The sequence below is a fragment of the Cyrtonyx montezumae genome, unplaced genomic scaffold (assembly GCF_038088225.1).
Source record: "Cyrtonyx montezumae isolate F1298 unplaced genomic scaffold, pur_monq_1.0 scaffold_30, whole genome shotgun sequence".
Lineage (NCBI taxonomy): Eukaryota > Metazoa > Chordata > Aves > Galliformes > Odontophoridae > Cyrtonyx > Cyrtonyx montezumae.
Window position 1 is genome coordinate 5,821,887 of NW_027072035.1, and position 25,291 is coordinate 5,847,177.

At 40.2% G+C, this 25,291-nt stretch overlaps 1 protein-coding gene across 1 annotated transcript in view; it reads left to right on the forward strand.

Moving 5' to 3' along the window:
• Window positions 1–891: 891 nt before the first annotated feature.
• The window catches only part of MACIR (macrophage immunometabolism regulator), a 523,245-nt gene continuing 498,845 nt past the window's right edge, over window positions 892–25,291 (forward strand). The window contains exons 1-2 of the mRNA XM_065744228.1: window positions 892–985; window positions 8,126–10,168. Of these exons, the coding sequence (XP_065600300.1) occupies window positions 8,147–8,770 (624 nt within the window). The 5' untranslated portion in view covers window positions 892–985; window positions 8,126–8,146 and the 3' untranslated portion in view covers window positions 8,771–10,168. The remainder of the gene's footprint in view (window positions 986–8,125; window positions 10,169–25,291) is intronic.

Genomic DNA, 25,291 nt, shown 5'->3' on the forward strand with positions numbered 1-25,291 from the left:
GAAAATGGTCTGTAGTATTCTGTGATTTTTTTTTGCTGTCTTGAAGCAGCAGCACTAGAAAGTTTTAAGCAATTCATAAGTCGCGAAAACAAATCCCAAGCACATCAGTCTATCTTTGTTCAGCATGTTAAAATCCTGGGTGATTCTGAGAGCACTGCAAAAATAGAGTGAAATACAGTTGTCAGTCTTGGGAAAACCTGGGCTTGCTTTGCTGTATGGAGAACTAAAAGGACTACAACTGGAGTTCCATACAAAACCCTCATTCTTTCTCCCTCTGTTGAGCAGTCCTAGCTAAAATTTCAGAGAGGCAGAAATGGAGTGGTCTCAGTGCACACTGGTTGGTGAGGTGGGAGCATGCCTCGTGTTGGCTCTTTCCTCAGTTATGCAAGGCCACAGCAACTGAGATGGCTGCAGCTTGGCCCCAGGGCCCAGAGGGAGACAGGAGCATGGCCATAATTACAATGTTAGGTGCAGCAGCTGCATCTTAACCTGGTCCTGCAAGTACCAGAGTAAGGAAATGGTTGCTGGTAAAACCTCTGATTGAAGTTTGTATCTGTTCAGCTTCCACATTTTATGAACTGCAATGGTTTGAAGGCTGAGATGAGCCATGCTTCACTGGACATCGACAGGTGATGATCACTTGGCTCCTTTCTGTGGCTGTGCGCATAACGCTGTGCCACTTGGAAAGCCACCTGTAATAAACAAAGCTCCTTTCGTGACCAGTGCTTGGCTCTACGGTTTAATTCATCTGGAGAAGAGAGAGCTCATGGGGAGGCCCCATCCCTCCCAGCGCCGCACTCTCCGAGAGGCCCCGAGCCCGCAGCAGCGCCCCGCGGCCGCGTGAGGGCGCTCTGCCCGGCGCCAGCGCGCCCCGCCCCCGGCGCTCCGAGCGGGGCGGGGCCTGTCCGTGCCGAGCAAGGGAAGCGCGCCGGTGCTCCGTCCGCCATCCGCCGCCCCGCGCCGAGCCCGCCGCCCTGGAGCGCAGGTAGGAGGCGGGATGGGGCTCGGCCTGTGCGGCGGGGGAACGCCGGGAGGGAGGAAGGAGGGGGTCGGTTCTCATGGCTAAGAGCGGGAGCCCGGGGTGTGCCCGCGGGGATCGGCCGCTAGCGGCCGGAGCTCCGTGCCCCGCAGCGACCGCCCGTGGTCCTTCCCTGCCCCGCACCTCCTGTCCCCACTGCCCCGCTGCTGCTGGTGTGCTTTGTCCCTTTGTGTAGCGTGCTTTCTTTTATTTTTTTTCCTCTGTCCTCGAAGGAGATCTCTTTTTAGGATAATAAAGATGGAGGAGGGAGTTTGTTGCGCTTTGAAATGGAGGGAGGGAAGGCAGAGGGGAGGCAGGTGTGGACGCTGACATGAAGTTCTTGCATAACGGCTCCGACGTCGCGGCCGTTTGTAATCCCGCGTGTGACCAGCCGTGCTCCGCAGGCCTGGCCTTGGGTTTGCGTCTTCGTGTGGTTAGGCGTGAGTGCGTGTGCTGTCGGGTAAAGTCACGCGAGCCGAGTGGTCCTGGTCAAAGTTTTCAGCTGGCACTTGTTGGAATTGAAAACACACGCACTGCACTCGGGTATGCTGTTACACATGTATTAGTATTCGCTCCTATCTGTACTGCCCTTAAATAAATACGTGTGTTAAGCCAGCGTTTGTGTACAGAAAGGACAACATTTGAGAAGGAAGGAGAGAACAAAACTTTAAAGCCATTGCATTCTTTGCTTTAGGAAGCTCAGGAGCTGGCCTGTTTGCAGTATGGATGGTGTAAGCAAACGAGATGCACCTTTTTAGCAAATACCTAAGTATCTGGTGTAGATTACATCACCTTGAGACAGAGAGCTACTTATCTACAGTGCTCCAGTTAAACAAGAAATCCAGTGAATTGCATGAATTAAATATGCTATCTTCCCCTGTAAAGAGTACATCTTGTTTTTAACCAGTGTGTGCCTTTGTATTGCTTTTCCTAGTCAAACCTGAACATAGTACTGTTCTTGTGTAGGCTGATGCTTCCAAAATATTGATCTACGTTTTCAGCTGTTACCACACCGTGCTGCTTAACACTTGCTTCTTGCCTGATGTAGGAGCAACTGGCTCCCCACTGCTGTTCATGGGCTTTTTTTTGTTTGTTTGGTTGGTTTTTCTTTTCTTTCAAATACAAAAATCAGCACTTATTCAATGAAATCCACAGTATATATATTGATAGAGTTATCCCTATCTTTTTTATTTTCTGTATGAAAAAGGGAGTCTCTTTTTTTTTTTTTTTTTTTGACAGATTGAGCTGTGGTGTGTTGTAGTAGTTTGGTTTTGTTGTTTTTTGTTTCCCAAAGTCACCTAACCTAAAGCTTGTGGGAAGACAACTTTTGAAAATCGCTTATTTTGGTTAGCAAGACGGAAAGCAAATTTGTGAAGACATAAAGTGCAATGGTAAAAAAGAATGTGTCTCAGTTTTCAGCTGTTGCTAACTAAAGAACAAACTGTTTTGTGTCAGGTATTTTGTGTCATACTGCTCAGTTTTGTGATAAGCACTAATAGCAGATAGCTGCTCAGTGTTGGTTAGGAATATCAGGTAGTGGCCTGAGGAGGAGGACTCCAACCCAAAAGGAAGAGGCATTGCATACTTAGTGGGCTGTACACTTTCCAGAAGAGAGACCCTCTTACATGCTTCTCTCTCTTGTTGCTTGGTAAAGAGGTACTAAATGGCTGCCCTTCCTACCATTTTCTTCTACTCTTCTTCCTTACTGAGCCTCCTTATACAAAATTCATCAGCCTGGACCTGCTTTTGAATTTCTCCCTGTCTCTGCTGGGTGTAATGGCACGCTGTGGTGCTGACCTGTTGTGCTGGGGATGCTGCTCAAGTTCCTCAGCGCTTTGTGTGTGACCCTCTCTGTTCTGGTGAATCACTTCTGGATCAGACTTGCTTTCTGTTTAGAGCCAGATTAATAACAAGTGTTAACAGATTAGTTATCTGGATCTTGCTTCTTGCAGTAGGAATCTTACTGGAAATTGTTGTATGCTTCTTTTGGAAAACAGTAATCTGTTGTTCTGCTCAAACTATGTGGTACGAGTGTTGTTGCCCCATGCTTGAGATTGCCGGAGGTCTGAGGGGGGCAGACTCTTTTAAGTGGTGACAGAACCAGAGGAAATGTTTGAGATTGCCGGAGGTCTGAAGGGGGCAGACTCTTTTAAGTGGTGACAGAACCAGAGGAAATGGCTTCAAGCTTAAAGATTTAAAGATTTATAAAGAAAAAGTCTTCTACAGTGAGAGTGGTGAGGCACTGGCACAGGTTGCCCAGTGTTGTGGTGGATGCCTTGTCCCTGGAGACTTTCAAGGGCAGGCTGGATCAGGCCCTGGGCAACCTGATGTAGCTGTGGTGTCCCTGCTCATTGCAGGGTTGTTGGACTAGATGGCCTTCAGAAGTCCCTTCCAAATCCAAGGATTCTCAGATTCTCTGATAATGTAGCTTTCTTTTTAAGCTGTTACTGAGAGCTGTTGATCACCTGATTGTTGTGCTACGAAACGCAGCAATTTAACAATACCTCCAGCTGCTTTTTCTTTACCTTGTGATAGTTCCTTATTTTTCTTACGGAGCAGAAGGTGTTAAGGATTGTTTAAAGTTCATCAGTACCTGTCTTGAGCTTGTTCTGTGCTTTTCTTTTCTGTGCTTTTTTGTTTTAAGATACAGTGTTTTCACTAAAAACTTAGTGTGTTAATTGCAGATTGGAAATAATTATTTCCAGATGCCTTTGCTCTGCAAGTATGTAATTCCATCAGCATGTCCATCAATGACAGCAGAACAAGAGGATATTTCAAGGCAAACATATTGCATGTATGTGATTTTTTTTATTTCAGACTGTTAGAACAAAGCTGTAGACCTTATTTTTCCCCTTCACAGATGATTGAAATAAGTCATAAAAAGGTGTTGACTTCACAAATGCTGGGTGACATTACTTCCTGTGTTCTTTCCTAATGCTCGATGGACATCTACACAATACATTTAAAATATATTAAGTAATGTAAGCACAGAGAATGGGAAACATCAGAACTGTTACTGCTTGAGTTGTTGTCTGTGCCTGCTGTGTTTGATGCTAGTACTCAAGTGGGATGTGCAGCATCTATTGCCACTTTCCCTTCTTCCATTTACGGATTAAGAGAATTCTCTTTGTGAGAGAGATGTGGGTGGTTCTTAACAAATGGTACCACCAGCAGGCTTCTTATCTAGAGAAAAAGAATAAAAAACAAAAAAGCCCAAACAACAGTACTCGGATGGGCAGGAATCTAATGCTCATCTAAATAAACAACAGCAAATAAAATGCAACTGTGGGGCATGTTACTTCAAATACAATGGAATATACTACAAATAACAATGGAATTGTGCCAATTTACTGAGAAACTGTTTGTTTTCTGAGAGAAGCTTTAGTGGTTTTGAAATAGCACGGATTGTGTATAAAGCCTTAGGACTGTCAGGGGGAGCCCCACTTGTCTTTGGATACAGAATGATTAAAGATGATTTTATTTTTAAGACATTAACCCTCTCTTTGAGGAGAAGACTAATGCACGTAACACACAGCAGGGAAAATTAATGATTGGAGGGGAAAAAAGGCACAAAATGTTATATGGTGCTGTGAGAGCATGTGACTAGAGGTCATTTCAGGGCTCTAATCCAAGGCAACAATCTACAGTGTATATACTAGTGTGGTGTTTGAGTGTAATACACTTCTGATTTTTTTTATTTGCAACATGTCTGTCCTTGAGTGGCATTTGACAACTTGTGTGAAATATTCAGAAATCAGAGGTGTATATGTAAAAAGCAGTGGCTTTTTTTGTTGTTGTTGTTCAAATATCTATCCCAAACAAACTGATGCATTCACTGAGGTAATAGAAAAGCTTTAATAGTTAACCTTTCATTTCTATTCATAATTCTTTGTGGTTTAGCCAGGTTTATCAATATTTAGCTGGATTTGACCACATTTCCTTATATGCAAAGCCTGCTCTGTAATTTAGAGATTATAGCAATTATCTTTTAAAAATCTCTTAAGTGAAGTGCATCTTGGAACCTCTTGTAGTGTGTATTGATCAAGCGTGTCCTCTAATTAGCTGCTACCTTCAGTAATTTCCTGTACTTCTTAAAGCAGCAAAGTGAAGCAGCAGCAAGGAGAAGTAAATGCCATCTTGTTTCTTTTCCTTGTATTGATTCTATAGTAAGTCTTTATAAATTATCTTGGATTGGAGCTCTATGAGAAACAAGAAGTCAGGGGAGCTGTGATCTGAAGAATTAATCTTTTTGAACTAAAGCACTATTCTTCTTCAGTACTGTAGTTGATGCTGATAATTACTAGCAAGGTTACACTATTACTCAGCAAAAAACCTAGTAGTAGTCATCTGATGTAGAGAGCTGTGGAGCTAGCTTAAAAATTCAGTCTGGAAGTGTTAAATGTATTCATAGGTACTGTTATCTATATTCACAGATACTGTGAAGCTATCAGATGATTTTTATTTTTATAGAAGTCTTAAGTAATGCTACTCTAACTTTTTTTTACCAGATAAGGAAACAAAGCATATTGAAGCCATATGGCAGCTTGAGTCAGTCACATTAAATCTTGGGAGAGAACAGCTGAACAAGTATACACTGAGTTTTGGACCTCTGCCTGTGGAGCTGGCCAGTCATTCCTCGCACCAGCGAGCCCTGCTATTCCCTTAAGCTTCTGATGTTTATGGCACCAAATCCTGCAATTTGGCTTCTGATGCTACTGTTGTGTTCAGATGTCTGTCGGATTTCTGCTTCACGCACCACAGTGCAGACATGGAAGTTCTGCAGCCTCATACCGAGTACTAGGCTGGAGCTTGCTCACTTGGAAGGCGTTTTCTCCTCTGATTCCCTTTGTACTGTTTCTGGACAGTTGAAGGGATCATTATTCTTTCTTTATCCCTCCTGCTTCTAGCTGTTCTTTGGAGCTGATTGCTTTTTGTCACCAGCACACACACCCATATTTCAGGTTGAAGTAAATTAATTTGAAAGGCTCTACTTAGAAGAGAGGTTTCCAGTTCTCAAGACTTTTTTTTAACTCAAAAAGTGCACAGGGCCCCCTTCCTTCTCTCTCTTTCCTTAGAGCACGGGTTATTTATTGATTTCTTTGCTGCTGTTTACATGTGTCTGCATAATGTTTCAGTTCTAAACCTGCTGTATGATAATTCTGTTTATACATCTGGGATTAAGTGGTACTTTTTCTAGCATTGTAACATGACATTTTGAATCTTACTGGAATGTTATTAGAGTGGTTTCTGAACTGCAGGGGAAAAATTAGGAATTTAAAGAACAGGACCAATTAAATATTTTTTCTTGGTTAAGGCATAAGGTAGCCAGAAGATTCAGTGCAAGATTTTTCTATGTTCCACTTGCAGTAATCTTGGAATTTTTGTGACTGTAGCTCCCTCTCTGAAAATCTTTCCCTGTTACTGTCTTAGTGGCAGGTCCTGTGCTGCGGAGACACAACAATCTCACTGTAGTAGAAGTTTGTTGAGGCAGAGCAAAATCCTTAGTAAATCTATGGTGATTTGTTTTGCTGGTCATTCATTATAATAGGACTGGAGCAGTGATGTTGGTTTGAGATTAAGTGAAGAGGTAGAGTTTGGAGCATTACCGATTGGGTTCCCTTCCAATTCTTGAATAGAAACAAGGTAGGCTTAAATTTTTTGTGTGGATAAATACTTTTTTTTTTTTTCCAAATTAAATCTGCACATATATTTCATATGCTAAGGTGAGGAGCCATCTTGATGGGATTTTTTGGGGTGTCTTAATTACAAAAGGTTCATTAAAGTATCAAAATGGAGGCAGAGTTTTCGCTCCGTAGCTCGTTCTGTCCTGTGTCATCTGCTTACAGTAAGACTGGCAGCGAGTAGCAGCTTTAACGTGCTATTACCAACTGGTAAATTGTATTTTAAAAAAAGTCTTATTTATGTAGATATTATTGGTCTCTTAATGAAGCTGGGATTTTTTTTCTGCTTGACACTTGCATGCTGAATTTTCTTCTTTGAATTTTCATTCCAAACCTGTATGTTTTTTGATTCTCTCCTCCTCCCCAAAGTGACATTGGTGAGGCAGTCACCGGTTAATATCAAGAGCAAAGGTGGGGCTGATGATGGGGGGGTGGGGGGGGGTTGTGGATTGATGGGGGGGAAAGAAAGTGACCTTTCTGTTTTCTGGAATAGTTGTGGCATGGGGATTGCGTAAATGATGTTGGAAAGAAATGATATCGAAACAAATTGATTTCTCTGTGCTCCACTGTCATATACTTGCTGTGATATCGACCTTATCTTTTTGCATTAGAGATGGTGCTGACTAGTAGTATGGAGTTGTGTTTGAAAGACAACCAAACTGTGCCGTAGGAATAGTTGTGAGGGAAGACAGAGGGCAAAATGCTTATTTCCAAAACAAATAGGAATAAAACACAGAATATAAATTATTTGTGAGATGCTTATCTTAAGCTGTTTGTTGATTGCTAGAATGCTATTTCTACTGGTAAAATAGGTTAGATTAAATACTGTCTTTTCATTGGGTTAACTGTGAATAGGGTGATGGCTTTTGGGTGTGGGAGCCTATAAAGATGCTGTTAAGCAGTCAGGATGCTGCTCTTTCAGTCTAAAATGAACTGTTTTGGCATCTGCAGTGCCTGCTCTGTGGTCATGCCCTAGGTAGTAGCTATCAGACAAAAGTTTTCTAAAACTGTATTTTCTGACATTATTGTTAATGGAAAAAGTGCCCGGCTGAATATGGGAGAAACTGACATGGATGTGCTTGCTAATGGTTTAAAAAAAGAGGGAATGTAAGGAATCAAATGGACTAAAATGAGCAATGGAGTGGAAGGACACTTGCTTCTTGTACAGTAATAATCAAGGAAGTTTTGAATGTGTTATCTGCAATATATTTCCTGTATCTGTTATTAAAAACCACTTGAAATAATTTTAGAAGGCAAATGTTGGTTAAATGCTTTGTTAGGAGACCACGCAGCTCGTAAGACAACTGAGCAGAGAAGTATTGGTCCTGACTTCTGGCTGATACAGAATCTCATTTTTGCAATCCTCTTTCAGCCTGTCATATCGTATAAAGGCTCTGTTTATGAACAAGCTCTGTTTTATTTTTAGGAGAATAGCACTGTATCTAAAATGGAAGTTGACATCAATGGAGAGTCCAGAAGTGCCATATCCACACTCCCAGTGCCCCCGGCAGAGGTGAGTGCTGCAGGCCGAGCGGAAGCTGAGAAGCCACGGTGCTCCAGTACCCCCTGCTCGCCCATGCGACGGACGGTTTCGGGCTATCAGATCCTCCACATGGATTCTAACTACTTGGTTGGCTTCGCAACTGGAGAGGAGCTGCTTAAACTCGCCCAGAAATGTACAGGAAACGAAGAGAGTAAAGGGGAATCTGGGCCTAACTTGCGCTCCAAACAGCTTGATTCAGGACTTGCACGTTCCTCACGCTTATACAAAGCTAGAAGTAGGTACTATCAGCCATATGAGATTCCAGCAGTGAATGGAAGGAGAAGGAGACGGATGCCCAGCTCAGGGGATAAATGCACTAAGGCTTTACCATACGAACCCTACAAGACGCTTCATGGTCCCCTGCCTCTTTGCCTTTTAAAAGGCAAAAGGGCTCACTCAAAATCTCTGGACTACCTCAATTTAGACAAAATGAGTATTAAGGAACCTGCTGACACAGAAGTGCTACAGTACCAGCTCCAACACCTTACCCTTAGGGGGGACCGTATGTTTGCGAGAAATAACACATGAGCTATCATCTCAAATGTAGAACCAATTTCTGATTGTTTAATCTCTTGCTGCAAAAATCCACTACTGTACTGTGTACGTGACTATCCACACTGTAGGTGGTTGTATCAGCTAAATGCTATCAGAAATTTTGTTTGAACGAAATCTAGATAATGCAGTGTGTAAGGAATACTTGGAAGGATAAATCTTTCCTGAGAAAGCAGCTTCTAATGCAAACTTGACTGCAACTAGGGGATATTTCTTTGGACACCTTTTAACAAATTTAACAGAAATTCTAAATCTTTAAAAAGGCTTTTGTTTTTTGGGTTTGGGATATTTTTTTTGTACAGTTAGATCTAGTATTTACAGTAATTTAACACTGAAAAATCAGTGATGTCTGCTTGGTTGTTGCTAATTTTGGCTTGATGTTATAAACTGCTCTTGGATATGTACTCAAATTTGGGGGTCTTTTGGCTTTAGTTCTTGTTTTTGTTCCTGCATTCTACAGTAGGATATGCATTTGAGTTTTTGTTTTGGTTTTTTTCAACATTATTGGAAGAAATGTGAGCTTGGCTAAACTTGATCATTTGATATTTAAACAGTCTAGAAATTGATCTTGCACTGCTGATGAGGGGGAAATTCTCTCTTAAAGCCAGGGTTAAATGCAGGTATTGGAACTGGAAGATCTTTGGATTCCTTATTGCCCAAGCCATTCTATGAAAATAAACTTCAGTTCATTTGCTACTCTGATTGCTCTGAATTTGTTTGACTCTGCATGGAACTAACTGCTTTGCCTCCTCTGTTCTACAGAAGTTTTCAGGATATGTATTTGAATACTTAAAAAAAAATATTTTGGGGGATGAAGGTTTTTGTTAATGGGATTTTTGTACATTGTCTTGACACAAAACAGGGATTCACTTTAGATTCCAGGAGATACACTAGAATGTCTGCATTGGTGTGTCAGTGTCCTAATTTTAAGTCATAATGTCTGTAACATATATATTAATAGAAGATGTCAAACAACTTTGTCATTGCTTTGGAAATTTAGTTGATTTGATGAACTGAACTCTTCTACAGGGATTTGTGAGGCAGATTTTTTTTTCTGATGGAGTGAAAGTGAAGTATTCCTACCTTAGTCTTGAAGAGATGATCCTGCATTATTGAGGGTAGATTGAATACACTGGTTTACTTGGTTGTTTAAGAAGTTTTTATCCAAATGTGACATCAAAAGCAGTTTTAATAGCTGTATTCTTAGATGTATTTAAACCATTTTAGTAACTTATGTTGGAAAATGAGAAATGGTTATTAGACATTTTTAGGTGCAATCTCTCACTGAATCGGTGTGTGACTTGGTTTTGGTTGATTACCTCTGTAGAAGTTAAGATAACATTGTTTTGAAACATAACTTCTTTACTTTTGTTTGTTCAGAACGAATAAGATGCTCTTGTTGGCCCATGTGCTGTGGAAGATGGGGAGTTCACCCCTATCCAGTGGTTACTCCACAGCTGTAAATGAAGGCAGCCTGGCTGTCTGCATTTTGCTGGCCTGGGTTTTCTTTTCTAGGTTTGTTAACTGATATGTATGTTTAAGTTAACTACATTTCTGTAGATCTAATGTATTGAACAATGGACTGAAAAGTAAGATCTTCCTATATAGTCTTTAGTTTGAAAAACAGTATGGTCAGATGCCAAAGAAGTTGGGGATATTGCTTAAGGAATAAACACCACTATTTATTGAAATACCTTATGAAACTGTATTTCTGGCTGAAAAAAATAAAAAGGATGCTAAATATCTATTGTGTGGAGTCTTTTGCTATGAAGGAGGATGAGGACACTTAGGAAAAAATACAACTGTGGCTAAGGAATCATTTGAAGGCACAACTTGAAAGCGGGAATCTTGGATTTATGTGAAATTAATGCTTAGGATTATGTTATTTCAGAAAATAGATGTGCAGTTATAAAAGTTGGGTGCATGTTTCTCCCTGAGGTCCTGTGCTTTTAAGTGTATGGCTACATTCACAGAGGGGCTGGAGGCTGCAGTGTCTGCTTTCTGTCTTTTGAAGAAGGACATTCTGTACCAAATGAAGGGTTCTGATCTTATTCTTGCTGTTTATAATATATTCCATTAGCTTATTGAAATCTGAGATGAGTCTTCTGGCTGTTAAAATGAATGTGAACACTATGAATGACTTTTCAAAGTGAGATCTATCAGGAACAAATTTTCACTATTTTTACAGTAAATCAAAGAAACAGTGGGTTTTGGTTTTCTTGATGTTGTTGGCATAAGATATCTTCCAGAGGGTCAGATGTCTGAAGGTAGAAACCATACAAGATAATCACACCATAGATCATCAACACTAAAGTAGGTTTGGTATCAAGTACAAATGTGCAAGGTGGGATATTGAGGCAGATCTTAAATTGGGGCACATAGTTGTTTTTACTAGGAAATTTGTTTTCCATTGTTTCCTCTCTTTTTATGTATATATTTGTAGGTAATTCTGACCAGCTTTGTCATGGTTCATATTTATAACTGTACAAATACTTGAAGCCATGTCATTAATTTAGTTTGTCCATCCACTGTACTCTGACTTAAATTTTCTGTGAGATTGTCTCCCTGTGAAGCACATGCACTGTCGTGGGCTACTGAACAATATGACAAAATAGGTAACTGGCTTTCAGAGTCCTGTAAAACTGCTCTCCTGGAGAGAGTATTTCTTCTTGGGAGGACAGAGAGAAAAGATTTTAAACTGCTCAAAATGCAGATGTTGGTGTTGGGGTGAGACATTGCTGATGAGCTGGTGTTATTTTATGGATCAAGTATGTATTTGGAGTAGGAGGATAGGAGGTAAGACCTGCAACTTTGACTAAACAGTTACTAACGTGTATTGTCGTTGTTTTCCAATTCTTTAACTGGTGCTGAAGAATCTAAAACAGAAATTGTTCAACATTATAAAATACTGACAGTCCTGATTGCCAGGGACTTGGTCAAGCTTAAGTTAGTTATTAATGTTACACTTTATTTCAGTGAGAGGTGCTTACCTTGAAGAAAGAAGTGATCTCTGATGAACACATAAGGGGAAAAAAAAAGGCAATTTTTTAAGGAGGAAGGCTGATGTTAAAGCAGCACTACATTACAGATATGTAACTAGGTAGTAAAATTCTGTTTTAGGAAAAACAGAACTAACATTGGAAGAAATACAAAGTTACTAACCATGCTAATAATATTAAAAACAGATTCAACCTTTTCCTATTGTACACATTTTTTACTATTTTGCCTGAGTAGTAGACCAGTTTATTGATGATTATTTCCTGTGGCTGACTATTTGCATGAAAGATTTTCAGTGATTTGGTCTCTTGAGACATCAGTTTCTGAGATGGGTGCTTACACACTTTGTTAGAACAGCAAAACATACATCCGACAGAGGGAGCCTCAGAGGAGCATATTTAATTTTTTTGTTGTTGGTCTGTATCACATCAGTTGATAGCTGAAGGTTAATTCATACTTTCTAAGTCATAGGGTCATAGAGTGGTTTGTGTTGGAAGGGACATTAGAGCTCATCCAGTTCCAATCCCTTGCTATGGGCAGAGCTGTTGTCCACCAGATCAAGCATCCAGCCTAACCTTCAGCACCTCCAGGGATGGGGCATCCTCAGCTTCTCAGGACAGACCGTGTCAGTGCCACACTGCCCTCTGAGTGAAGAATTTTTGTCAATAAGTTATTGTGAACCTTAAAATACTGCCTACTCCCTTCCCCCAATTATTCTGCACTGAGGAAAGGTCTAGCTTTGTCTTCATGAATAAAACATGGAGAACTTCATTTTCAGAAAGGCACAGGGAAACCCGAGCTGTCTACAGTAATTGTTTCTAATCTCATCTAGGTATATGATACTTAAGTATAGGATTTTTTTTTTTCTGTGAGCCACTTTTGTAGGTGTCTGACTCTAATCATGGGAGTAACATGAGAGAGAACAGGTTGAGTTATGAGATATAGGTAGCATACTTAAAAAGCATAGCAGATTAATTTTACGAAAAAAACAAAAACAAACCCTCTCTTATATTTCAGGAGTCATTATCAGGCAAATCTTTGCATCAGAGTGATTGCTTCAGTCAGTTAACAGCCACCTCATCCAGAGTCTCAGGATCAGTCGTATCGGACTCGATGACGTTTCCTCTGAAGTTGCCTTCGGTTATTGGATTTGTCTGCTTCAGAATGAAACGAGTTAAGATTCAGTGCTTCTGCTCCAGTACTGAGAGTGCTAAATCTAATTTCCAGCATTTCTGTGACATGGCTCAAGGGTGGAACATAAAGCTAACATTTCAAAAAAGCAGTTTGTGTTACATTCTCCTTAACTTAATAGCTTGCTGCTTAGGCTCCAGTAGTTTGGTGGTAGGGGCATCAGTGGAGGGTCTATCTGGATCACATTAGAGGGTACTATGAAGGGCAACCTGGCAAAAAAAGTCCAGAATCAGATGGCACCAAAACCAAAAGGAAAGGTAAGAGTGTTAACTGATCCCTTTCCAGATGTTCTTAGGAGTTAGCATTTACAAATGCTCTGTCTTATTGAAGCATTAGTCTGGGCTGAAAAGGTGGAGGAAAAAGGATGAGAGCTTTGTGCTGTGATTTTATTTCTGGGAAGGGTAGAAGGGCAGAAAGAATTCAAGAGGACTTACAAGGAGTAAGACTGAGGAATTAAAACATTCAAAAGCATTTGGGGCAGTTCTCCAAGGAGAAGAAAAGAGTGAAATTGGAAGGTTTCAGCATCAAAACAAGCAAAGGAGGGGAGCTGGATTGTGCTGATCTCAAATCTGTCTAGAAGGCATTCCTTGTCATCTTGGGAGGATTGAGGAGGTGTGGGACATTTTAGCAAAATGCTCTTGACTGGAGCTGTGCTCCAGTCTGCAGCAAAGATTGGAAGAAGGAGCTTGAGGCTATGCATGTAAACTTTCATACACATAAACTGAGATGAAATTTAGAAGAACATTCTGAGGGAATAAAATTATAAGCTGAATAATTTATGCCATTCAAATACGATCTGAATTCAGATCCCACAGTGCAGCTGTATGCTGTAACAGCGCACGGTGCAACTTCACAGTGCTCTTTGACAAAGCAAATCATAAGAAGCCAGAACAAAAACTTATATCTATAAATTATCTTTTTTTTTCAAGCTTCTTTTTGTATGTGAGTATAAATACCAGGGATGATGTCTGGTGAGATTATTGCCCCATTTCATTTTCGCTAGACTTTTGCCTGCTCCAGCTCCCAATGACCTGTTATTTCTGTGAAGGAGACTTTAGTGCTAAAATATGCAAGAACTTTCAGAACAGCACTGAAAGCTCTGGAAAACTTGAGTAAGGCTTGATGCTCTGTAGTGCTTTACATTAACCTATTTTTCAGAAACTCTAAAAAAGATGTTGAAGAAAAGTGTTAAGTGCTGAGATACTTTTAGAATTCTATTTCAGGCCAGAAACATTGCAATGTAGAGATTTGCTCTGTGAAACAGACTTTAAATGAATAAACAGAGGGAAAGAAAATGTCATAGCACACTAGAATATTTAGTGGCAGAGCACCAAGTTTTTAAGCTAGATGACTGAGATTGAGCACAGAATAAAGCAGAAAATGTAAGACTCTTTTTCTGCCATAATTCCATGAGTTAATGTTTTTTATTTTAACTGGCACGAATACCTTTTTACTTTATTTTCTTGTGATGGAGTCTTGAAAGATAACCAGAAAGCCACAACTCCAAGCAAATGGCTGCATGCAAGATTTCTACCTGTGCATCTATATTATTCTATGGAATTTAATTCTCTTGCTTATTTTTACCGTTCCAATGTTCAGCTGATATTATGTCAGAATTAGTTTTGGTAAAAAGATGATTGAAGAAGCGTTTGGTATTTGACGTATTGTTGTTGGTATCAGTCAAAATGCTAAAAAAACGTTTCACCCCAGAGAACAGAGATGGCACAAAATGATCTGTAATGACCACTCTGATCTATGAGTTCTGAGCGATGCACTCAAGTTTTACCATTGATCTAATGTTTCATAAAAGTAAAATTTCACATTTCAGAAGGGTTTTGAAAGTCTGGATTATTCACTTCTCAATCAGTTAGATCAATTTCCATGTGCTGGCATCCCTAGGTATTCTGACATTTCTGCAGCCTCTGGTACCTGGGGCATCTCGGTAGCCTTAATTCTGTATTTAAAAATAGTCCTCTTTAAGACAACTTCAAAGGCTAAACGGCTGGCTGTGACAGAAAAGGAGCATAAAAAGTGAGGAATTTTCATGTTTTTATAGGATTTATGATAGCTGCTCAGAGGCATGAATTTTAGGATGCTTTATCTTGGAAGAAAGCTTTGCAGAATCAAAAACATAGTGGGATGAAATACAAATGCCCAAATGTATTCCTTCTTATACTGATTTTACAAATTTTACCTAATCCTCGTGTTTCAGCTCGAGCTTCTAGAGAATGCCAAGGACCTGTGGGGAGTAGTGCTGATAGTGAAGTATGCAACTGATAGCAGTAGGATCAGTTGCACCCATGAATGCTGATTCTGGGACCTGAAGTGCCACTAGGAAGTTAAAGGAAATTTGAGTTCACTGAAGCTAATGCTGTATTTTTCAAGATAACATTTGTATTTAAGTTTGAATCAGTTAGAACAAAAATATGAACATTCAACTCAATTTAAAAAATATATACTCTCAATATTTGAATATTTTTATCTCCCTCCCAGCTTTAGAAATGCAGTCTTGATGCTCTTTTCTGTCATCTTACATCTCGATATTTTTTAGATTAAAGAGTAGAAGTCTTCTGGTTTTATTCTTGAAATATAATATATGCTTTGTTACATACCAGCTGCAGAGTAACACAAGGTTTTAAATAAAACCATGAGATTTGACATTTAGCTGTTTTTGCTTATATTCTTTTTGATGTTACTCTCTGATATCCTTCATTTTTGTTTGGACCACCTGTTCATGTGGCAGCAGACCTCTTTTTATAAAGGAAAATGTGGATTTCTGTAAAAACAAACAAACGAAAAAAAAGAAGAGTGGTTATTGACATACTTTAAATTGGTCTTGAATCCAGGATGTTAATCAGAATGAAAATTGCAATTGCAGTCATCAGTTACATTTTTATCTAGCCTCGAAGTGAGAAATTCCTTTAAAAAAACAATTCAAATTATGTCATGTTCCTGCTCGTATGATTTATCTTTTCTTACTTCCAAGTCAATTGGAAAGTGACTGCTGGTGTTAATATAGGATCTAGACTTAGAGAACCAAAGTTGTGATGCTGTGTCAAACCTTCAAGCAGTTTGCTTCCCCATTTCCTATTCTGTGGAGGTTTCATTGATTAATTTAGGAGAATTTCAGCCAGAAGGCAAGACATTTTTGGAATGAAGAGTTGCTCTCACAAGTCAGCAATTTTGCAGCAACTTGCCTCTATCAGGAAAAATCATTTTTGGGAAACTGATGGCTTTTCATTTTTATTTGACAGGGAGCTGTGAGAAAATGGCAGAAACCTTAGTGTGACATCAGTTAATGCTTAATAGTAATTTAGAAAGTAATCCTGCCAGAGGAAAGAAAAAAAAAATCATTAATTGTATGCCATTACCCCTAGGAGGCAATGACTTCAGTAACTGTAGCCACAGGACATACCCAGTGTAGCTTTTGAAGACTAAGGAAACCAAGTCTACAGGGGTAAGTATTGGCAATATTTTAGTACACTCCTCTTGTACAAATGAGAAGGTTTATTCATTAGCCCTCCATTGGACAGGCTGTTGGAATTTATAAGTCCCTTCCAACTGAATTGTTTTTTTCTGTCTTTGATTTTGGAAGTTCATATTTAATCCTGATCTGGGTGAAATGACAGTAATTCTGACTGGTCAATTCACAGAAGCTTCAATTTCCTGCAGAAGGAAGGCCAGCAACACTGTACACTGGGGCAATTTCAACACAGCAAGTAATCGTTCTGATTAAAGCTCCTGTTGAGACTGAATGTTTTGTCTGATTGGAAGGCTAAATCTGACCTTAATCATCCAGATAAGATGACATCACCAGGATGGTATAAACTGTCTAAAAGATTAATGCCCACTATCAAATGCAAGTGTAATCCTGAAGTTGGAAAAACAAAAGGCTACCTTTTTTAATTCTTTGATCACTGCTTGCTAACACTAACTGTATCCAAACACTACCCCTGTCTGTATTAGGATGTATTTTAAATATAGTGAGGATTTTTGGACTTAGTACATCACTGTTCTTTGGATGAGCTATTCCTGAGCAATTTAAGGGTAGATGCACTTCTTGTTGCATTACTTTAAGACTTCATAGTAACAATAAGAAATTGAATTAGATTGGCAATCATAATAGGAAAGAGAAGATGAGATAAATAAAGGGTGCAGAACTTACCCAGATAAATCCAACATGTATTTACTTACATAAATATAAGGCAATCCAGAAAGAATGAACCAACAAACAACCAGACATCACTAAGAGTTTACTGGCCGACACAAAGTGTGCCACATTTCAAAAGCAAAAAAGTGATGTAATAAAGACATGATTCAATAAAACTCACCGGAAGTCTCCAAGTGGCTAGTCTAGGGGATAGGCTGATTTTTAAGAAACGAAAACCTTAAAGATGAAGGCAGCTAATACATGATGACAAACTGGTCAAGTGTGAATAGGAGTCAAAGAGTTTAGAGCTTCTTCCTTAAAGAAACTAAAGCTTATAGTGAAACATTCTGTAAATGTGTACATCAGTAGTAGAACATGGTTTATAAGTCAGTGAGACCAAGTGAGGAATTGTCAGGGGGCACTTGATTGATGAGACCCTTACAGAGAAACTCAGTGAAGCCTTTGTATCAGTTTTAACTCCTGGGGAGGCTGGGAAGACTTCTCATACACACAACGAATTCTTTGTGGCAGAAGGGTCAACAAGAAGGTTATCAAAACATACTGAAGGGTAATTCAGTTACAAATAATTGAAACTCAGGGTATTCAGGCTCTCATATTTAATAATGTGAGGAGAGAATTGCATGAAAGCTAAGCCCGAGGATGCTTGATTAAAAATCTGGCTTTCATTTTTAAATGTCTGAATTAATCAAACCCATATTACTGAGTCATCTCATTTTATGATGAGGGTAGAATCCATTTGGAAAAAGTGTTCTGGCTCCTCACAAGTTGCAGTGCTCAGAACCAGCTATTTTGCATGGGTGGCTGCCCACAGTGGCTGAGGTAATGCCGGGCTGCATTTCTTTGCAGAGCTCCCTTGGCATTTTAACGAGGAATACATTTAAGACATGGACAGGTCAGGCAGCAGCCTTTAATGCACTATTAATGATGCACAAATATCTGCCTGAACTGTGAACCTGAGGGTTAAATCTATGCTGCACACTGATACTGACTGCCATTTGACTATATCATCCCCACTTTTGACGTTGTCTTGGTAGTGAAGAGGTTGGAGGAGCCAGGTTTGAAGGAAGCCCATCCAAATATTGAACCATACAAAAATGCAACACAATAAGCCTCCAGACCTGGATGGCATTCACTTGAGAGACCTAAGTATGCATGCAAGTGTGGTCTGTTGGGGCAGTGTGGTCTCTCACAAGGGCAATCCTTGCTAACCAAATAGCGACTGTTCACCGAGTGGGAAAGTGCAGATAAAGGAGACCATTGTACTTCATGAGACATGTACAGTTGAGGTTATTAAAGTAAGTGCATCATTACAGGGCTTGAGTGGTCATAGAGGAGGCAGAAGTGGAGCTCGGAAGGTGAGAGAGGTTTTGGACATCTACTGGGTTTGGGGGATAGCAATCAAGATGAAATGCAAAACTGAAGTCATCTTTCTTCATAGTGAAAAGTGAGAGAAATGTCACATTGTTCAAAAATCTTTTAAAATCTCATATACTTTTGTAAACTTAGGCATGAATTACTTTTAAGTATCTGTGGCACATAAGAGATGTTTTTTGGCACCTTTCCCATACCAGCCTCATGTATGTCTATGATAACATCACACCTATTTATGAGAAAGGAAATTATTAATGTCAGGTGCAATATCTTTTGGAAGTTATGATGGAAAATGGTGAATAAAATTCCTTGCTCTGTACCTTTTGTCTTGTATCAGATATTAGAGACCTTACTCAGACCTTCTGTCTCATAGCAACTCAAATTATTTTTAACAGTCTAAGGTTTTATTTGCACTTAACCACCTCAACTCTGAAAATTAATGAAGGTACAGGAAATATTTTTGAGTGAGTAATTAGATGTTGCTCAATTAGAAGCAACTTGAGCAGCCCTGATGAAAGTATGTGTATGATTTATAATAGTTTATAATATTCTTGCTGGTCTTAAAGATGCGTCTGGAGGTCAAACTGTGCTCTTTATTGGCTTGAACACTGAGTTGTTTCTTTTATACTATTTTCTTTCTGTCTTACATTCATTTCCTGCTTTCCCAAATAGATTGTTTCTTTCTTGATCTGCATTTCTTCCTATTTTGTTATCAGTCCAAAAGTAACTAGAACTGGAAATGTTGAACTAAATTTCATGAAGTGTACTTATTAGAAACAAATTTTTTTTTTCAGAAGCTGTCCTTGAAGTGACTTGGATGCTAAGGGTAAACATAGGCTTCTTTCACATTTCAATAAAAACAAAGTTATGGTTAGACTTCAGAATGTAAATATTGTGAGGTTTTTTTGTTTGTTTGTTTGGCTTGCTTTTTGGATTGTCCCTAAATGAAAAGAATATGCAAAATGTAGAAACCAGTTGGATGATTCTAAAAAGAAGACTTTTAGAAAGATGTGAGAAATGATTGAAATCCCTTTTAGAATGACATTCCTCTGTGCACACCTAAAAATTCCACCCTTAAGGACACACTTGCCATTTCCCTGTTCTCAGGCTGAAAGATGGCAGGCTGTGAGACAGCACTATGGTGTTCAGTCTAAACTTAGTACATTATCCAGCCATATCTGTAACAAACCCAGAAGTTCTGATCTAGCCACTGTGCTTCTGTGCCTTCTTATTCATAGGTTCATAGGTTCATAAGGTTGGAAAGGACCTACAAGATCATCTAGTCCAACCATCCTCCCATCACTATCCCTACCCAACTACTAAATCAAATCCCTTAGCACCTCATCTAAACGCTTCTTGAACAGCGCTAGGGATGGTGCCTCAACCACCTCCCTAGGCAGGCCATTCCAGTGCCTGACCACTCTTTCAGAGAAAAAAAATTTCCTCAGGTCTAATCTAAATCTTCCCCGGCGCAACTTGTGGCCATTCCCTCTCGTCCTGTCATTATTTATCAGGGAGAAGAGGCCCACCCCCTCCTCACCACAACCCCCCTTCAGGAAGTGGTAGAGTGCAATAAGGTCTCCTCTGAGCCTCCTCTTCTCCAGACTAAACAATCCCAGCTCCCTCAGCCGCTCCTCATAAGACTTGTGCTCCAGACCCCTCACCAGTTTTGTTGCCCTTCTCTGAACACGCTCCAGGGCCTCAATGTCCTTCTTGTAGTGAGGGGCCCAAAACTGAACACAGTACTCGAGGAGCGGCCGCACCAGAGCTGAGTACAGGGGGATGATCACCTCCCTGCTCCTGCTGGCTACACTATTTCTAATACAGGCCAGGATGCTGTTGGCCCTCTTGGCCACCTGGGCACACTGCCGGCTCATGTTGAGCCGAGCATCAACCAACACCCCCAGGTCCTTTTCCTCTCTACATTCTTCAAGCCATTCTGCCCCAAGCCTATAGCATTGCATGGGGTTATTGTGGCCAAAGTGCAGGACCCGGCACTTGGTCTTATTGAACCTCATCCCATTGAGCTCAGCCCAGCTGTTCAGCCTGTCCAAATCCTGCTGAAGGGCCTCCCTACCCTCAGGCAGTTTGACACATCCTCCCAACTTGGTGTCATCTGCAAACTTACTGAGGGTACACTCAATCCCCTCGTCTAGGTCATCAATAAAGATATTAAACTAGATGGGCCCCAAAACTGACCCTTGGGGGACACCACTCGTAACAGGACGCCAGCTGGACTTAACTCCATTAACCACTACCCTCTGGGCACGGCCCTCCAGCCAGGTCTCCACCCAGAGAAGAGTGAACCTGTCCACACCACGGGCTGTCAGTTTCCTCAGGAGAATACTGTGCGAGACCGTGTCAAAGGCCTTGCTGAAGTCCAAGTTTTCTTATTTCATTCCTCTCTCTAGCTGTATTAAAACATAATTTTGAAGTTTTGTTTTCATTTTATTTTATTTTGTTGGAACCACGGTTTTTATTGGTTAAAATCAGAACATGATTTTTATAACCAAAAATTTGAAACACACTGTTGTCGTGGCTTCCTTGGACTGAACAGAGGACTAAATGTAGTCTGTTTTACTCAATTAGCTTTCTTTGAATTGTTGTGCTGGTCCTCACAGAGAGCAGGATGTAGCCAAGAGCCACATGGCAGAGCAGCCTGTGTGCTGAATGGCTAGAAACACCCTTCCCTTTCACACATGCATGAAGCTCTGCTCCTATTATATAAGTACTGAACTAACAGCATAGAGCAATGGGTAAATTTGAGGCATCATTTTGTCTGTTTTGGCTGTAGTTACATCCCAACTCATGTTGCCTGCTCTAGGGAGGCAGCGTTATTTTAAAGAGTATTTCATGTCTGAGATACTCATAGTGTATTCTGTGCTAATTTACATTTGGGCTATAAGGGAATGCAAGCACCTGATTTTCTGAGTGTACTATTTGAAAAAGTGTGATTTTTTTTTTAAGATAAATTGTATTTTCATTTCATTTCATTTCATTTCATTTCAGTTAGAACTCAGAAGTTGTATTCTGTTCTGCCAAGGCCATGAGATGTGGTGTTTTGCTTATTATTGCGGGTCAGTATGTCACATGAATTCAAGCTTTAACTGCCTGCCTCTTCTGTCTCTTGCTCATGTGTTGCCACCACTCACTTTGTGTTAGTTGTCACTCTGCTTGATTGTCTGAGAGCTGCTTCATCGTGCTTGGATGACATACAATAGATCCTCTGGGAAAAAAATAGTACATATTCTGCTATTTCAGTGGCTTAAAACACTTAACTGTAGCATCCAGCTGGAGCCATAATTAATGAGAACACTGGGAGGTCACTGGGAACTGGGAAGAGAAAAGCAGAGGCTTCCAAGAGGAGCAAGCTGCCAAGTCTGCTCTGCTGCTCATGTCACTGTAGCAGCAGTGTTTTTTGGGAACCCCTTGTTCTGGAAGGGCTGAACGAACTGCAGCTTCTGGCTTCTGGCAGTTCTCGTGCCTCATTCATCATCCAACTCTTAGCTCTGACATCCTGAGAAACTTCCCATTTAATGTATGATATTTTTGTTAATCCTTGCTGTATGTGACCATTATGAAGAAAGAGGAATTAAATCCTGCTCATCTGTCAGATGTCAGAATTAGCTTATTTTTACCCCATGGTGCTGTCCTGATTGCTCTGCTAGTGTCCCCTCGTGCCGTCTGAAAGCCTCCCAGAGCACAAACCTGCATTGGCAGGCTCCTATGCCAGCTCACAGCACAGCACTGGTGTGGGGCATGCTCTGTCTCAGCCACGGGCACTCCATTTCTTGGTTAACACAGGCAAGTATTTTACTCTGGAACTGAAATAACTGGAATAATCTGTTTATTTACTATGTGGAAAAGGAACCAATTATGTTAAGAACTTTCTGCTCTGTGGAGGGGAGTGTGCATGCACATATTTATAGAGAGAGAAGGACAAAGCAACTCATTTTGCCAGGTGGTTGGACTTCTGCTACAGTACTGTTTTCAGTTTAGTATTTAATGACTGAGGAAGTATTTGCAAACCATTTATGAGGCAAAGTCAGAAAAACTTCTTGCATCTGTATCTGCGATGCCACTGAATTTTGGTTAGCATATAAACTAATACAGATATATTTTAAAAAATAAACTGTTAAATTATTTGCATTGAAATTTATGAGGGCTGCTCTGAAAGTAATGCCTCTGTTTGCTCACAAACTCAGAGGTGGATGTTGGTGGTATGGCAGTAGGGGTTGAATTTCCTTCCAAGATCCCATTACATTTTGTTGCCATGTGACAGATGGCAGCAGAGGGGCAATCTGACAGAATGGCATTTGACATGGCAGAGCAGATGAATCAAAGGTGTGTCCTTGAATTCCTCCATGTAGAAAATAATGATACTCACTGACATGCATCAATGCTTGCTGAATATTTTTGGTGACCAAACTGTGGATGTGAGCACAGTGAGGCAGTGAGTGGTGCATTTCAGCAGTGGGCAACAGCAACAGTGGTCACCTCCACTGGTGTAGATATTTTTGAATGCTGTATGTAGGCACTTGTTCATGATTGTCAAAAATACATAGCTAAAGTGGGGAGTATGTTGAAAAATAGTGTTTTGTAGCTGAGAATTTGCTTTATCAAATGTGTTGTTGTGTTCTTTGTAACTGGTGTAATTTCCATGGAAACAAACAGGAGGCATTACTTTTGGAGCAACCAACAAATATTGTTTTATACACGGAATTTCGGTTGAATTAGTTACTATTCCTTTAGTTTTGGTGTTGATTCTGGACATGCCACATCTGTAAGCAGATTTTATAAATGTTTTGTCTCTCCTGACAACTGCAAGTGAGTTTTGCAGATTCTTCAATTGCTCTGCTTTTGGATCCATTGCTTTTGCAAATTATGTCTAGATGAAGGGAGAGACTGATACTTGATACTGCTGCAGAACATATACAGCTGGAAAGACCCTGCAGAGTGGATCTATAGAATGCGGAGTGCACATTACTTTTGCAAAGTACTGTCAGTATACCTGTAGCCAATGAAAACTGAGGGAAATGGGACGTACAGAACTGGATGTAGGGAAATTGCTCAGAGCAGGTTTTTCGAAGCTGTCGTGTTTCATGTAGGTATGCACCTTTAAAATGTTGCTCTACTGGGCACAGGTAGAGAAGGTGGCCATGAAGTTACATCTATCTCATCATAGCTGTTGCTGTGTAAGTGAAGGATCCTGTTCTGTTAAGTTTAATAACAGCCACATTGCAAACGAGTGGGAGTGGCTCTTAAAAGTCAGTAAAAAAAATGGTCATTGATTTTTATACCATAAAAACTTTATTGCTTATGGTAATTAAGTGGAGCTATCAGGGAAAGAAAGGATTCACAGATAAATTATTTTAGACCAAGTGGCACGAGATATTCCCATGGCTTCTTTGGCACTCTTCTTGCCATGGTCTCAATTAGTACTGTTTTTGCTCTGCATCAGCATACAGCAATTTTATCTCAAATTCAGAGCTAATGAATTATGCACTCAGGTCTCGAATGGCTTCGGAACTGAGCAGAAACACTGGAAAACACACAGGGTGTTAACTGGAAATATAAGCATTGGTGTTCATCTCCTGGTGTGCCTGCGTGCTGAGCGTGAGCCACTGCTCCAGATCTGAGCGGGCGAGTTTCTGTGACAGCAGTAGGCCTGGAGGCGGAAGGAGTCCCATGTGATGCGGCTGTTGTCAAGGTAACAGCTTTATTCCTCGTGCTGAGTATTGCAGTTTCTGTTATTGAGTCACAGGGTTTTTCTTGTCTTTCTTTCTTCTCTTTTTTCCCCCTGTACAATATGGAGCCCCGTTTGCACCCTGTTTTTTGGGGTGATGTGTGTCAGGAGTGCCCCACTCTAACAGAAGAGGGAGAGGGTATTGCCTTCGTGCTGGAGTCTCATTTACATGCAAGTTGCACTGAATTTTAGAAGAGCTTATTTGACTTTTCCGTGCTTTTCTGGGGCAGTAAATTTTACTCCTGCTGACAGCAGGAATGCCTGAAGCTGAATAAAATTAACTGGAAAATGTTGAGCTCTGTCATCTTGCTTCTTATAATTCACAGTGTGGTTTCATAGGAATCCAAAGCTAACAGAAAAGCATTTGCACAAGAAGAGAATGAAACATATCCATTCGTATACATTTCTATATATTAACAGCTTTGGAAAAAAACAATACAGTATTTCACATATTCATTGCAGAAAAGTAAGAGAGGACTACAGTCAATGCAATGAGTTTGCCTTTAATCTCCTTCTGCTACCAAAAACCGGTTACTACCAATCTTAAAACACATTTGCAAGTCTTCTGCTTAAAAATGGCACATCTATTTCTAATCCTTTTTGTAAAAATTCTCACCATAGATACTTTCTGTGAGAAACAACAGAATTTTTACAGTCAAGTCGGCATAATTGTAACACTTGAAACAATCTCATAGCCAAAGCAGCATTCTTTTGCCATTGGATGTAAACACATTGGTAGGGAACTTGAAAAAGCCTGCTATTTTCAGTGCAGTCTTAGCAACCAACCCACTTGGTTTCAGAAGATATTGCAATTTGTTCTGCTTATGTGAAATGTAGATGTCACAACAGTTTCTTTATATAATTAGTGAAATAACTGCTCTCCTTTCTATCTTTTGTGGTGGAATTTGATTCTCAGTACATATTTCCATGATTTTTTGTAATTCTATAGAAGAAATAAATTGAATAACTCTTCCCATACTTAATGCAGTGCCCAGAAGAAATGAATATTAATTAACATTAA